The sequence below is a fragment of the Malaclemys terrapin genome, chromosome 2 (genome assembly GCF_027887155.1).
Source record: "Malaclemys terrapin pileata isolate rMalTer1 chromosome 2, rMalTer1.hap1, whole genome shotgun sequence".
Taxonomy (NCBI): domain Eukaryota; kingdom Metazoa; phylum Chordata; order Testudines; family Emydidae; genus Malaclemys; species Malaclemys terrapin.
The window spans coordinates 132,180,855-132,196,864 of NC_071506.1; the positions used below are offsets into that span (position 1 = coordinate 132,180,855).

At 54.2% G+C, this 16,010-nt stretch overlaps 1 protein-coding gene across 5 annotated transcripts in view; it reads right to left on the bottom strand.

Annotated features, from left to right (window-relative positions):
- Positions 1–13,319, bottom strand: part of HR (HR lysine demethylase and nuclear receptor corepressor) — a 57,435-nt gene extending 44,116 nt beyond the window's left edge. Inside the window, exon 1 of one of the 5 annotated variants that reach the window (XM_054018597.1) lies at positions 13,162–13,312. In XM_054018597.1, coding sequence (XP_053874572.1) covers positions 13,162–13,239 — 78 coding nt within the window. In that variant the 5' untranslated portion in view covers positions 13,240–13,312. Of the gene's footprint in view, positions 1–4,518; positions 4,784–13,161 lie in introns of those variants that run through there. The other 4 variants (XM_054018593.1, XM_054018600.1, XM_054018598.1 and 1 more) reach the window with 4 other exon arrangements.
- Positions 13,320–16,010: the final 2,691 nt, after the last annotated feature.

Genomic DNA, 16,010 nt, shown 5'->3' on the forward strand with positions numbered 1-16,010 from the left:
GGCAGCTATCCAAGGCTGCTGTCTGCCTTGCCCTTAATCCCTGCTCCCACTAACTGGGAAAGGGAGCCGGGAGACACATCTTGCTCCCTCCCAGCTACAGCCTTCTGCCACCAAGCACTCCCCATTCCTTCATCTCCAGGCTTGCCAGCCAGCCCCACACCCTGCCCAGGCTAGAGGAAGATGCTGAAGGCATACAAGACAGCAGCGACTGGTGCATCGTGGGGCACTGGACCAAGCAGCTCTTGCCCCCATGGGGCTATCATGCCAGCAATCCCCATGCATGCAGACAGTGCACCAGAGACCAGCTTAGTAATAGCGTAATGAGCCTTACTTGAAGCTCTCCCAATCCTTATGGTGGGGTGACTAACCATGCACCATGGGGCGCACATGTGTGTGTGGATGCAGGGTGTGGTGTGCAGACAGGCACCATGGTACTTAGCATGGCACATCTCTCTAATGTAGACCAAGGCTTCCTAGAGGCACTGTCCCAAGCCAAGCTCCTTTCCTGCCCCACTCCAGTCACCGTCTAGGTTGCAATTACAAATCCCCAGGGCATAAATGTGGGAAAATTCAGCATCCCAGCCAGTTCCTGCCTTTCTCCATGAAAAAAAACAACTGCCAGCATCCAAGGCTGCATGGGCCCAATTGCTAGAGGGCAGAGAACAGCTGCTGTTTCCTCTGGCTTCATCTCCCTGCTGCGGGAGTGAAGCTCTCTACTTTGGGGATTCGCCCCACAAATCCTGATCCTATCCTACGGCCCAGAAGCAATCTGGGCTCTGAAGGGCACTGAGGCCAGTCACCCAACAACAGGGCAGGTCTCACTAGGTTTGAATGCAGAAGAGGTTCCCAGAACCAGGCAGCAGGCAGCAACCTTTCATCTCTAATGGGGTTGATCACAGTGAGTAGGGCTGGTCAGGAATTTCCCGTGGGGACGTTTTCCCACCAGGAAATGTGGATTTGTGGAAAGTGAAACATTTCACAGAGAAGGGCATCGATTTCAACAACATTTCATACAGAGGAAAATGCAACCGCGCGTTCCCATGGAAGTCGTCCGGGGTCATTTCAGAATGGTGTTTTGCTTCTATTTTTGATGGAAGTTCATTATCCAAATATAACAGCAATTTTTTTAAAAAGTCAACATTGGAATGACATTTTGATTCACCCAAAACAAATGGGGAGGGAGGGGGCGGGCGGATTTTGATTTTGCAGGACATTTTTTTTTTTAATTTTCGTTCCATTTCAGAATGAAAAAGAAAAATGGAAAAAGTCAGTTCCCGTCCTGCTCTGAGCACCAGGTTACAGGTTCAAATCCAGCCCAGGGCAAAATGTGATTTTGGCAGCCCCTCTGTGTAATGAGTTGCTGGGTCTCAATTCATGTCCCAGGGGGATGGGACACCCCTGGGGAGCAACATCCTGTATTTATTGGAGTGGCAGCAGCAAGGCAAGCTTCTCCCATGTGCTGCACCCTGCCCTAAGGGACTCCCATTGGGGTGCAGGGGTGAGAACCCGCACCATGGCTTATTCGTTCCTTGGCCTCTTAGCTCAGACAGTCAACAAGGGGACCAATTAGCACCTGTTTGTAGTGAAGGGGTGGCTGGGAAGTAGATCAGAACAGCTTCTAGCACAGGCGAGCTCTGAGCTCGTACTAATTGCCTGCCTGTTGCGTGTGTTCAGACTCTAAGGTTGTCACTCCCTCCTCCCCACCCTTTGGCATCAGCTGAAACCAATTATCAGCTGTTGTATATCCAGGTTCCAATGCAGGCAAATGGCAACGTCACAGTCTCATGCCAACATGCCACTGGTCTCTGCACTGTGATGCCTTGTAGAGCGCATGAGGCCAGCTTCCAGTATTAGAGAGAGAAATTCAGAGCACAGGAGGCAACCCGTGGGGAATGGGCTGGGTTCCAAGCCTTGCTGGGCTGAGCTAGGGAGCTAAAGGGACAGATAAGAACTCAGCGCTGTCCCTCTGGAGGGGCAGAATCTCAAACAAAAACTCAAAAGGCGAGAAAGCAGAAGGAGCTGGGGTCAGACACTCATGGGTTGAAATACCCCACCATGGAGGCCTGCGGATCCACCCACAGATCCCTGCATCCCACTGCAAAGGGTTAATAGAAACCGGGAGAGGGACCCCAGGACCCCTGATCTGGCCTGTCTGGCTGATTTCTGCAATGATTTTCTGCAGGTGTCTGGTTTCTTTGATCTATTTCATGCAATTGTTTAATCAGCTTGGTTTTGCTGTGTACAGGTTTGAGTTGGGCACACAGACAATAAGCGAATGAACTGTCTCAGATCCATGTTTACAAGAGCGACCCAGGAATCTCAGCAGTTAGACTTAGATACTACGCTTAGGGAGTACAGTAAGGAGCGCCACAGAAAAACCTAAAATAGACAGACAGACAGAGGAGCACCTATAGCGAAAGAGAGTGTGTGGGGTGATTAGACAGACACAGGCAAATGGTTCAGAAATCATTTCTCCCCAGGGATTCATTATAACCCTGTGCTAACTGCATGGAACCCCTCCTACTGCCCATGGAGCCCATTCATGTCCAGGTGCCCTAGTCTCTGCTGTACCTAGTTCTCCAGGTGGAGAGAGCGTTAAACACCACTAAGCCAAGCAGAACTCCACGGTGCCCAATTCCCTCTGCATTTACATTTCCCATAGCAGTGGGACACAGATCAGCTCCACCCTTGGATTCGGAGCATGGGGGTGCTCAGGGCTAGCTGTTGTTTGGGGTTTATCTCTAGTGTTCCATGGGGCTATTTTTCCTCTAGCAGCCAATTAACACAAGTTCTGGATTTCTTCCAGAGTCTCCACCTCCCTCCCCCCAAAGGCTGGAGCAGCCTGATCAGACCAGACCTGGAGGCCCCCTGTAGGCGATAGAAAAACCCTGTCAGAAACAGAAACACCACCCCCAGACCCCATGTCTAGCCCGGCTCAGAATGACAAACAGTGCCGAAACTCCCGTCCAAAGGGGAACAGCCAGGGCTTTCACAGCGGCAGCTGAGGCTTCCTGCACTCACTCTGAGCCTCTCTGCCATAGGAGCATGTCGAGGGAGATGGGTGCTGCCGGGGAACCATGGGTCCCATCTGCCCTCAGCCAGTCACCCCTCCTCACTTGTCCCTGTGACACCCAGTCTAGACGTCATCACCTAGAGAGCATTAGGAAGAAGGGCAAATGAGCAGCCTGCACCCAGGTGTGCTGGTAAGCAGTGATTAGAGCAGGGGACTGGGAGTCGGGACTCCTGGGTTCCATTCCTGGCTCTAGGAGAAGCGTGTTCTAGTGCACGGATCCTTAGCCAGGAGGGTCATGACTCTGAAGGGGGAGGGATGGTAAACAGGTATCAAGGGGTTGTGACCACCATGATTACCCCTGCCATATTGCTAAATGGAAGTGAGGACCTGGAGGCAAAGGTTGAGAACCACAACTTCAGTGGTTAGAGCAGGGGGACTGTTCTGTTCCCAGCCCTGCTACTGGAGTGGTGTCTAGTGGTTAGATCACATGGGCTGGGTTCTATTTTCAGCTCTACCACTCAGGCACTAGGGCAAGTTACTTCCCCTGTCAGTGGCTCAGTTTCTCCTTTTTGTCACATGAGGACCTACTGCACAGGGAGTTTGGAGGCTTAATGTTTGCAAAGTGCTTAGACATATGCAGTGGAGTGAGTGCTGTTGAAATTTAAAGGATTCAATATTGTTATGAATTAATGCTGCCAGCAGAGACAGATCCCTCCCCACTTCTAGACCAGGTGAGCTTTTTATAGACAGACTATTTATTTATTTATTTTTAAACTAAACCCTTCAGTTTGCTCCAATCCCAGTCTGTCTGGGACCCAGCAAGATCCATGTACCCTTCAGAACACAGAAAGCTGGCTACCCCCATCCATCTCCTATACCTCTGCAGCTCATGAACCAAAGGGGAACCCCGTTACAACCCCTGAAGGCTGTTGCTTTTAGTACTTATTGGTACAGTCCTGATGCTGCCCTGGCTGGCACCTTCCTGAGGGCATGTTTTTGGTTAAAAAAAGGTGGTGGTTGGGGATGTGGGTCCCCAGAGAGGAGAAAAGGGGCTAGGAAATAGAAAAGGAATGTAGGTTCCCCTTAAAAATGTAGAATAGACTCCTTTAACAACCCCCACATCCTCCAACATCCCCTTGCCACCTGTCACTCCACCGTTCAAACCACATCCTTTTCCCAGCTCTAAAATCCCCCCCAAAAAAACTATCTGACCTCACACACCTCACCTCTGACAAACCCCAGCCAGTCTCCTCTCTGCCCCCTCAGCCTAATCATCTCCCACACCGTAGGTAAGCAACTGGCAGGCTCTGGGCCACGTCCTTCTGAGAAACCAGCAGCTGGCACGCACCTGGCCTGGGAGCTTGGGCTTGTTAGAGAGCCAGAAGTAAGTTTTTTGGGGAGTGGGAATTGTGGCTCTCTCACCCTTCTTCCTCACCCCCCTGTACCCCCAGTTGGTCCAGCCAGAGCAGAGGGAGCAGTGAAAGGAGCTAAGTTGTCGCACCTACCTGAATGGAAGGTATTCCCAGATCCTGGAGAGGGGACTTCTATCCCCTGCCACCTGGACCCCACTGGCCTCGGGCAGTCTCAGAGTAGCCAGGGATTGGGTTTCTCATTGTCTCCTTGCCCTCCTTGTTGGTAGCATAGCCTGGGAGCCAGCTGAAGGCTCTGCGAGCTGCCAACAAAGAGGCTGCATTTAAACAAAAGACATAATTATGCTTTTGATACCGTCTGCTAAAAATACAGCCCTGTGCAGCGCTGCGAGCCATGTGTGTGCAGGCTCACATGGCCTCTGAATGGCAGCAGCTGACTCAGGCAGGGGGAAGGGGGGCCTGTGGAGAAAGGAGGAGGGAGAGGCTGACGGAGGTGAGGGAGGGAAAGGGAGAGACAGCGAGGCATGATTGGACACACACACAGTGAGGGAATCCAAGCCAGGCTTCAGTGTCAGATGGGGACAGGGCTCCCTCCGGCTAGGGCTTGTGGAGTCTGTGCCAGCCTCAGGTGGTAGTGGGGCTCCCTCAGGCTAGATCAGGGCCAGTCACAGGGGGGCAGGGGCTCCCTCAGTATATGGGCTCAGACTAAGCAGTGCCCCATCCATCTGGGCTCGTGAGAGGAATCACAGAAAGGCATTTGGTTTGCATCCCTCCCCTTGCTCTGCCCTTTTGGGCATCACAGAAGACGTAGACCTTCCTGCAAGTGTCCCCAGCAGGGTGCAGAGATCTGGGGCAGCTGCTAAGGACCGGTGCGCTCCTAGGCTGCGTGGTGAGAGGGATGGGCAAGGTGCCGGAGCTGCCAGCCCCAGCAGGACCGGGGAGAGCCGGGCAGTCAGCAGGAAACCAGCCTCCATAATTCCCCTTCCGAACATGAGTGAGTTCTCAGCAGCTCTCGCTCAACTCCTGCTCTGGGCATCCAGAAAGAGAGAAGGAGGAGAGGGATTGGGGAGGGGGGTCCTAGGAGGCAGAGTGGAGGAGGGTTCTATCAGTGGGGGGAAGGGGAACAGTCAGGGATCAGAAAGAGGAGTGGGGAAAAGAAGGAAGATGGGATGTTGGGGATTGCTAAGTATACAGCTGTTTGCAGTTCTCTGGGGAACAAGAGCTCCCCAGCCTCCATCCATCTCCCACTTCCCTGCTCCTAGCACTGGATATCAGTCCTGTCCCTAACCCAGAGACCCAACTGACAGAGCACAGCCATTCAGGGGCAGAAAATTCCTAGCACCCAAGGCAGGAAGGAAACTGATCACTGGACTGAAACTGCCCCTTTGGCTGAGGTTTCACTCCTATGTGGGGAGAGGAAGAGGTAACCCCAGTACACTTGCTACCTCATGCCTCCTATTAACTCAGACACTAAACTCAGGCAAAACAACCACGCAAAGCAGTTCCTCTGCTCACATGGGCCTACATCCCTCCAAAAATCTTCCCTTGCCTCAATGCTGGCCAAAAAAAAACCCCACCCACCCCTTTAACTCCCCTACTTCAAAAGCCATCACCCTCCCCTGGGCACATCTGGCTGCTGGTTTGCAATCACTTGACCCATTCCCAGCTGAGTCTGATAATTAACCAGGGCTAGTTGGCCCCAGGCCCCCGGCCCTTAAAGAGGCAGGCCACACTGTTAGACCTCCCTCAAGTCATTCTCTCCCATCTGCACCCTGTCCTCACACTTCCACCCCACTTGGCAAGCGCATGGGCCAGCTTGTAGGTTTGCCACACCTCCTGGGTCAGGTGTGGGTTCAGTTCTATCCAAACCGGGGCTGGGTCAGGCCTAATAGCCCCCATCACCCCACCCCTGCTAAATGATTCTGGGTTGGGCCCCCATTTCAGGTATATTGCCTGGCTCACTGATGGGCTTCTCTGGAGGGGAGGCAGCTACCAGGGGTGAGGAAAGGGGCTTGTGTGCAGCATCGGAAGGGTTAATGCAGACAGAGGGTGCAGGTATCAGACAGCCAGGGCAAGTGGGGTACCACCTGGGCTGACCCAAGCTGACAGCTTGGACAGGAAAGGAGCTCGCTTTACCTTTTGCTGAGCCCACTGAGTGGTTAGCAGGGAAGGGACGGTCTGGACCCCTACAGGGAGCTGGGGAGCCCAGTGCAGCAGCCTTGCTATATACTGACCCATCTCTCCCTCAGGGTTTCAAGGCCTGTTCCCTCCATTCCTATCCACAGGCTGGCAATGCAAGTAGCAGGGCTGTCAGGTTAACTCCTTGAATGTTGCCAGCCATTCCCAGTATCTGCATTTAGACAACACCAGGTATACCTTGGCAGAGCACCTCTGCTGTGCCAGGGGCAGGCTGGCAGAACAGTAGACAGGGAGCTGTCATGGGCAGAGCCCACCTCTCCCTCTGTACATGGTTAAAAGCACAAACATACAGGTATGAATGGTCACCTGCTGTCTGGAGGAAGCTCCAGTAGCTCGACTGACAGCAGCCCAGAGGGACCAGCAGCAACAGTGTTAAGGGAGGTGTATGCCAAATGCTGTGTGGCATGCTGGCTGGGGAAGGCACCAGACAGTCCTGCTTGGTAACTTCCTTTGGGCCTATGGCCAGGACTTCCCCAAGGACTAAGAGTCCAGCAGAGATTTGATCTTTGCAGCCTGTTAATGAATAAACAACCCATCTTATCTCCCTCCCCCAGTTATTGACCTCTAGCATCAAGAGGGACAGGTGCCAGCCTGGGTGCATTGAGATTGTCTGACCTGGAATGTGGCTGCCCGGCAAGCTGGAGGTGAATGTTCATCCCCAGAAAAGCAAGTTCACATGCAGTCCAATCCGAGCAATGGCCGGCTCCATTTAAGGCTAGTTTGGCCCAGTTTGTTAAGAGAATCAATCACCTGTTCAGAGACCCCCTTGGGAAGCAGGGTCTTTGCTGGTGGTTGGCAAGGCCCCTGTATCCAGGGAGGCAAGCGTTAGCATGGCCTGGTCCCACCTGTTGGGAGATGCCATGGTCTTTATAATGAGTGACCTTGCTGAGATGTGGGGAAGGCAGGACCCAGGCTGGCCATTCTCTACCAGGTGAGAACTCGGGTGCTAGCTAGTGGCTTTTAGTAAAGGCCCTGTTCCTGGCACAACCACTCCTTCTTCCATCTTTTGAGTAGCCCTCCCAGTGCCTAGCAGGGCAGGTGAGGGACCTACACAGCACGTCCCCTCCCTACTCAGCCATCATAGACGGTAAGGTCAGACGGGACCATCGCTGACCTCCTGCACCTGGCAGGCCACAGAACCTCGTCCACCGAATTGACACCCAGCTAGACCTTTTTAACTTTGGCAGGGCCAAGAATACAGAGCGTTCCGTTCCTCTGGCTCTTCTCCTCATTCCCAGCTGCGCTCCCCCGCCACCTGCACACACGCTTAACTGGCATAACGGCTAAGGACGGCCAGTAACCAGTCGGGGCAATGCGGGGCTGCCCCCAGGCGAGCACCGTGTTCCTGCTCCCCAGGGAACCGTGCATTCTTCCCGCTCAGAAGAATCTGGCCGACTTGGTCAGCATGATGCAGCAGTCATCAGCCTGTGGGCCACTGACTCCTCCCCCACAGCCAACCCAAGGAGGCTGGCTGAGGTTATGCAGGATGTCTATGTGTGGGAGGGATACCACACAGAGGACTCCGGACACCAGCTCATGCTTAGCCACGTCCTCCTGGTATACCAGAAGCTGCCCTGTCTCCATCCTCTTAAGAAGCACCACGTGGAGGGTTGTGGGACGTATCTGACCAAGCTGAGTGAGGAGCAGGAGCAGGAATGAGGCTTAGGCAGCCCAAGGGCTGCTTTACATGGTCCCCAAGACCCATTGTTGGGGGGAAAACATGCGTGAGCTCTTTGAGGCAGGGACTGTCTCTCACGCCAAGTGTCACTCCAGCATCTAGTGTAGTGGGGCCCCATTATTGTTTGAGGCCACCGGCTGCTCCTGGAATACCCCTAATAACCAGGGCACTTAGGCAGCTGAACTTTTTTTTTCATCCCAGGGCTGTTAGGGCCAGGCTGCCAAGTGCTCCGCACCCACCATTGGGGCCAGATTTTCAACAGAGCCCCGTGCCCAGCATAAATCCAGAGTCACAAGCTCTTCTGAAAACCAGAGCTATTCCCTCTCAGAATCATGGCAGGCAAACGGGGAGGCAGGAGGGGATGCAAGAACCCCCTCAAAAAAAGGTCAGTTAGATTTTATCTTGTTTAAAAAGCCCAACCACTAAGAGTCACGACCCTCCTGCCCTGCTTGGTAGAGAATTCAGAGAGCCCAGACAGCCCTTGCAATTGAAACAGAATCACCAGAGGCCACTAACAACATTCCTGCTCTGCGGTTCATTGGTACAGGTACCCCTGCCCCCGAGACCCTGCGCATCTTAACAAAGGGACTAGGGGAGACCCCAGCACAGATTCAACTACCACCCCAGCCCAAGTGGGCTCCTCCCTGTCTGACACTGGCACAGACCCCATTATCTGCCCCCCACCCAGCCTGAGGGAAACCCCTCCCTGTCTGACACTGGTACAGGCTTTATTAGCGATCACTTTTCATCTGGCATGGTCACAGGGCACAGAAGAGTCCTGGCTGGAGTCTCCTGCCTCTGGAATACACTCCCTGCATCCCAGAGCACTGCACAGACATTGTCCCTGTATTTCCGTCCATGAAGCGTTAACAGGACAAGGGAAACCCGGCCAAATACCTCTTCTGGAAAGGTCACAGGGGATGAGGGAACGATTGAGAAATTTGGCCTAAAACCTTTTGGTGCTGAAGGCCAGGCACTGCGTGTGCGTGGAACCCAGCCCAATGCAGGGGGTCGGCATGCCCCGCTAGCTAGGACTCCTGGGTTCTATTCCTGGCTTTGCCACGGGATAGTCCATGGAGAATGGCTGCCCATGTTGCATGCAGATGCTGGCAGGGAAGCCTGGCCGGTGACAGACAGGGATTAGCAGGAAGCTGACGACCCAGGTCAGCAACCTGGCCCTCACTTCTGTCTGCAATACAGTGGTTTTCAACCTGTGGTCCACAGACCCCTGCAGACAATGTCTAAGATTTCCAAAGGGGTCTGCAGCTCCATTTGAAATTTTTTGAAAAGAGCTTGAAAACCCCTGCTCTAGTACATTCACTCGGGGACCGAGCCCTGGGGAAGCTGATTAGAAAGACGTGAGCAGCCCTGGGCTCAAAGATTAGTGGCCTCCTGTAACCTCTGCAGAGGGAACATCAAGTGCTCAGCTGTTCGTGGCCTCGCCTGGGCAGGGGGTTCTTACAAAGGGAATGGAGAGGCTGGCTCTTGGTGAGAGGGCAAAGGGAGAGTGGATGCAGCAGAGTCCCTGAGTTCAGATCTAATGGCTGGAGCTATGCAGCAGAGCAGGCGAGCCGTCGTCTGGCCTTGGAATCTGTGACAAATGAGTGAAATGAGTTTGGTGGTTTTCAGTCTAATCCAAAATGGCTGTTTGGGCACTACCACTGCATGGCTTGGGGTAAGTGGCAGCGTCCGCTCAGGCAGATCAGAGCACGGCTGCAGGTCACGACTGAGAGGTCAGAGAGCTGTGGGTTGGGACAGAGAGGTGTTGGCAGCACACGGAGGGGAACTTTGCACATTACCTGCCCCCACTATGCTTGGGTATAACCAGCTCCTGTCAAAATTCTCCTAGAAACTTTAAAAGGGGGGGAAACCTGGCCCTTCTGAGCAGGCGAGTGGTCACATCTCCCTTCTGCTATTCCCTCTGTATTTATATGGAGTGTCGACCCCGCTCAGTTAGCCCAAGACAGATGGGACCCTGGCAGCAGGTTTGGTGACTGGAAAGAAACTTCTCCACGGCTGGGCGAGCTCAGGTCAGCCCGATAATTGCTCCGCTGGTCTCGTGCCAAAAGGGAGATTATGGCTTTGCTGACTGCAAACTGGCACAAGCCAATGAGCTGACACAGCTGGGATCCGTGTCTGGCACTGGACGAGGTGGGGGGGAAGGGTCCCACTGTCTCTGTCCTCAGCAGCACCTGCTGGTGAGACACCCCCCACAAGCAGTTTCTCTGGTAGGGGATGTGAGAAGCGATGGGCAGACTTTGGCCAGCCCTTCCTAGGAAAGGAACCCTCTCCATGCTCCTCCTTGGGGTCAGCATCCTAGGCAGGACTCTGCAAGGAGATTTCTCCTGTCAAGATGGGAGCCAGATGTTCTCGAGCACTTAGAGTAGCAGGGAGTGGGAGTCAGGACTCCTGGATTCTATTCCCAGCTCTGCCATTAAGTTGCTCTGTGACCCTGGGGTCCTAACCTCTCCCTGCCTCAGTTTCCCCACCTATAAAATGGGGATAACAATGTCACTCTTCTTCCTGAGACTTATGATGTTTAAACAGCCTCAGAAACACCCCTTGATCCCATCGGTCTGTTCACTAAAGCCCACTGGCTGTGGCTTTCCCCCAGCCCAGGGAGTCTGTGGTTACACTGGTTTCTTCTGCAGAGAAGGGCGCAAGATGTGCTCAGAATCAGGCCCACCATCAGAAAGGGGGCTGAGTCCTAACAGCAGTGGCACAGGGAGCTGTAGGTGCTCAGCACCTCTCAGGATCTAGCCCTCACCAGCAGCAGGGCTACACAAGCAAAGGGAGCGGAGTCTCCCAGCAGCGAGATACACTGTGGCCCCCAGGGCGACCTTAACCCTTTAGGAGCCAGAGGCTTGCAAGCGCACTGGGATGATGAAAGGACCATGGAAAGCACAGAGTCCTGTTTGAGCAGCCTCGTCCCCGAGCCAGATCCTTGGAGGAACCGCTCTGCCTAAGCAGACTGAGAAGGATTACAGGCCACCTCTGGCCTCTTTCCTCTCTGCCCCCCAGCCTTCCTCCTCCGCTGCTTTAAGTAATCATCTCCAAGACAGTTTTACACAGCTAATCCAGCCACCTCCATCTAATCTGCTCCAACGCCCACTGGCTGCTGCGTGGCCCCCTGCAGCACACCCAAAGCCCTGCCCCACATAACAGGGGCCTGGCTGTGCCTTCCCTCCATGCAGCCAGCGGGGTCACCCCCTTTCCGCTGGGCTCCACTGCTTAGCATGCACGCAAGACCCCTCACCTCCAGCCCTAGGGCCAGAGCTCATGCAGACATCACAGCTGGAGAGGCAGCGAGGAGCCACAGTTTAAAAATAAGGTTGGCCAAAGCTCTTCGCGAGGAAGGATTGGGCTCTCCGCCTGGAAGGTTAGGACATGCAGTTCGTGCAAGCGAGGACGCTGCTGAGGCTGAGCCAGAGAGGGCTCCTCAGGGCACCGCTTAGGGGAGAAAGCAGCACAGAGGGCTCGCCAGGGCACAGGGGGACTTGGGGGGAGAGTGGCTGACAGGGAGAGAACCAGAATCACCTCCCTGCCACCCATTCCCCTCATCCTGGCTCCTCGCCTCCACCCCCCTGAACCTGCCCTTTGGGGGTCTGCACAGCCCCACTCCCCCCTCACTCTCCCAGCACCAACCCTCCACCATGGATGGGGGAAAAGTACCAGCCACAAGAGGCCTCCACTTCCCACCCACACCTCCATGGACGCACCCTCCTCCGGGGGGACCGCGGGTTCAGCTCCAACCCTCTCCCCCTTCAGCTCCCTCCTGCAGATGCCTGCCCGGCTCCCCGCGGCTGCTGTGACGCACAAAGCAGAGAGTGACATCACAGTCAGTTTGCGGCCTAGCGCTCCTCTCATCAGACCGTTGGCTCCTCGGGGCAGGGACCTGGCTGTCCAGCGCCCTGCCCCTCCCCAGTACTAAGCCAGTCACGAGTATTTCATACCCATGAGCACCCACCCAATCGCAGCAACACTTTCAGTGTTACCCAGAATCCATAGGGTCCTGTCCAGCCCCACATGCAGCGTCTCACAATCCCTACCATATCCCAGGGCCAGTGCAACCTATTAGGCGACCTAGGCGGTCACTTAGGGCACTAGGATTTGGGTGGCGGCATTTTCTTCGGCGGAAACCACAGCGGCCGGATCTTCGGCCGCCCCACTCGCCGCTGGCATTTAGGTGGAGGGAGCTGGGGCAGGTGGGGTGTGGGGAAGGCCACCTGCAGCAAGTAGGGGTGGGGCAGCATGCAGGGGAACTCCCCGCCCCAGCTCACCTCTGCTCTGCCTCCTCCCCTGAGCATGCCGCCCTGCTCTGCTTCTCTCCCTCCCAGGCTTGTGGCGCCAAACAGCTGATTGGCGCTGCAAGCCTGGGAGGTGGGAGAAGTGGAGCAGCGACGGCGTGCTCGGGGAGGAGGTGGAGCAGAGGTGAGCTGGGGTGGAGAGCTGCTGCATGGCTCCCCGGGGGGGGGGGCGCAGAACTGCCACAGGGGAGGCGCCTCAGGGCGGGGGGGGAGTGGGGAGCTGCCGCAGGGCTCGGGGAGGGGGTGGAGCAGAGGTGAGCTGGGGTGGGGAGCTGCTGCATGGCTCCCCGGCCCGGGGGTGGGGTGGGGAGCTGCCGCGGCGTGGGGGGGGAGGGGGGCGGGGAGGGCGCAAGGTGGAAGTTTCGCCGAGGGTGTGAAACATCCTTGCACCGGTCCTGCCATACCCAGTTTCAGCTCCACAATGTAGGTGACCCCGGGAGCCCTCACACACGGATTGTTTTCTATGGCCCTAGTCATGTGCATTCGTATTAGATGGGCAGAGTTCCTGGGGCAGCTCCAGGACTTGCTGGTGGAGTCAGGAGCTGACCCCCCACCCAGACCTCTGTACAGGGCCCAACAAACCCTTGTACTTACCAAACCCTCCCTGACAGCCTTTCCAGCGGCACCCACCGTGCCAAGCCCCAGGCAGAGGCACCAGGCACACTTAGCCATTGCTAGGGATGCCCAGCCTCCCCCAGCCAGACATCGCCCCAGGTCCACACAGCCAAGAGCTGCAGGGGGAAAGCTAGCGGCCACCACCCTGACCTCTGCATCTACAGCCAGCCTGGAATGAGGTCACGGCCCACAGCTAGGCTCCCTGCTCCTCCTCCAAACCTTCCCTTCCTCCCCTTTCCCCCAGCTGGCCTTCAAACATGGAAAGCAGGAGCTCTTTGCAGGGAGACAGGCCAGCTGGCGGCCCTGTGAGGAGACTGCTACTGCCACACTGTGGGATCTTACACCTACTGCAGCAAGGGATGCTCTTCCTCCTTGACCTCCCGATCAGATTCCTCTCAGGAGGAGTTCTCCAAGGGGTCTTTGGAAAAGTTAGATGTGTGTTTATGTCCAAGAGATGAATAAGGCCAAGGCAGAGCCCGGCCCCTATCTTGTGCTCCAGCTGCACCGCCCAGCTTTCCAACCGCCTCCTGCCACTCCCAGGCAAAGCAACTTCTGCCCAGCCAGGACTGGCATAATGCGGAGCGGCCATCCCTACCTTGATATACTCCAGGATCTGAAACCCTCCTGTGCTGGCAGCCGGCTCAGACTCAGCATCACCAAATGCCATCAGCGCTGAGGAGCCCAACTGTATCTCCCCAGTGATGCTCCTCCATCCCCCTGGCATGGCTCCTGGCAGGGACAATGGTGAACAGCCCATCCCCCACCCTCCTCACAGGTGCACCCAGAGCATCTGACTTACTGCACTTGAACTGAAAATCACATACGGTAGCTGAACACCCTTTCCTCTCCTCCATGCGCAGGCCCCAGTAGCCACCAAGACTAGGCCCTCAGCCCAGGGGCCATGGTTGCTCCTTCCCTTGCCCCTATCCATGGTCTGCCACAGGTTTAGGAACTAGAAAGCTCACAACCCCAGGCACCCGCATGGCCCAGGAAGGAGATTCTCCAGACCTAATCAACCCTGTGCTCCACTCAGCCCGGTCTCCCGCTTCTGGCCTTCAAGGGAAGGTGTAAGAAACGCACTGTGGGACCATTATAAAATCAACTGCCTAGAAAGTGACTCGGGTCAGGAAGAAAGTCAGTGGTCAGCTTGTGCCCTGAAGCAGGAAAGTTTTTGTTCTTCCTATTTCTGTAACCTGCCTACCATAGCTGAGGGTGTTCTCACTGATTACATAAGTGTCCAATCATTTGACTGCTAAGGTGGCCTGGAGCAACATACCTTGTGGCAATGAGTTCCACATGCTAATTGGTCAAAACAATTTTTTAAATGTTCTTTTATCAGTTTTAAATTTGCCACGTTTTAGTTTTATTAAATTTCCCCTTGTGTTATGAGAGAATAAAGAGGAATAGCTGGTCTACCTTCTCCATGTCATTCATTATCTTACATACCTCTAGCCACCCAGTCCCTCTCATTCATATGCTCTCTAAAGAAAACGGTGCTGGTCTTTCCATTCTTTCTCCATTTTTCTAGGGTGTTGGAAGTGTATTCTGTGCACTCTCCCCCACACCAGTTCCTGCTGTGCTACTCCAGATGATGGTGTATCATTACTGAAAATATCCCATGATATGAGGTATTATTTTCTAGGCTATTCCTTATGCAGCCTAATGTTTTGGTTGCCTTCCAGCCACTGCTGCATTCTGCCCTGGAGTCTTCATTGAGCTGTTCACATTGACACAGGAAGCAAGCAGGCAGAGTTCATTTAGAACCTAATAAGTTATTCCCTCCCATATTTACAATTTAATCCAGCAGCATGCTACCCATTCACCTAACTCAGGGGGAGGCTCTGAAGTTCCCCACGCTCGACTTATCTAAATAATTGTGTCATTTGCACACTTTGCCATCTCCTGGTTCATCCTCTTTCCCAGATCACCATTAGTACTTGTTTTGTAGTAGCACCTAAGAGCCTCTGTCATGAACCAGAGCCCCATGCACCAGGCGCTGTACAAATAGATCAAAGGGATAGTTCTCATCCAAAAGATCTTACGAATGCTTTAGACACCAGAGCTAGAGGAGAATGCTATGCCTTCCCCCCCACCCCCCCGTCATTCCATTCTACTATACTAACAATTAAGCATTTATGCCTACTCTTTTCTATTAGCTACTTTCTAGTGTAGGACAGTACTTTGCTACTCAAATCCAGGACTACTTCACTTCCTTAGCCAGCTCTTTTGAAGGACTTTGCCAAAGGCCCTTTGGAAGTCCAAAGAAGCGATTTCATCTGGTACTCCTTTATCCACTATTTTGTGGACATACTATAAAGTACCTGTAGCACATTTTCCTATCTAGAAGCTGTGCTGTTTTGTAGCCATCGCATCCATTTAGGAGCTTTATAGTCATCTCATCCCAGCTGCAGTAAGGATCACCAGTGTAATTCCCAGCATTGGCCTCAACAACTCTTTAAAGAGAGCTACAACAGTTGCTGTCCTTGGGGTACAGCTGGTTCTACCCCAAGGACAAGAATCTCAGACCAGTGCCATCTCAACCAGAACAGGAGCATTTGCTGCCCTACCTACAGACTCCCACCCACCCCGCCTTTGCCCATGATGGTGGATTTGCTTTGATGATTTTTTAGATTAACATTTCATCCCCCAGCACAGCACCATGTCTAAACAGCCAGCAGCATCTCAATCCCATGCAAAGAGTGCTCACTTGTGATTAGAAAAGGGGACTGGAATGCCCAGCTTTGGTGCCCACTCCTTGTATGGCTTTACCATTGGTTTTCTATACCTCAGTTTCCCCCCCATCTATAAAAGGGGAATACCCACCTTTT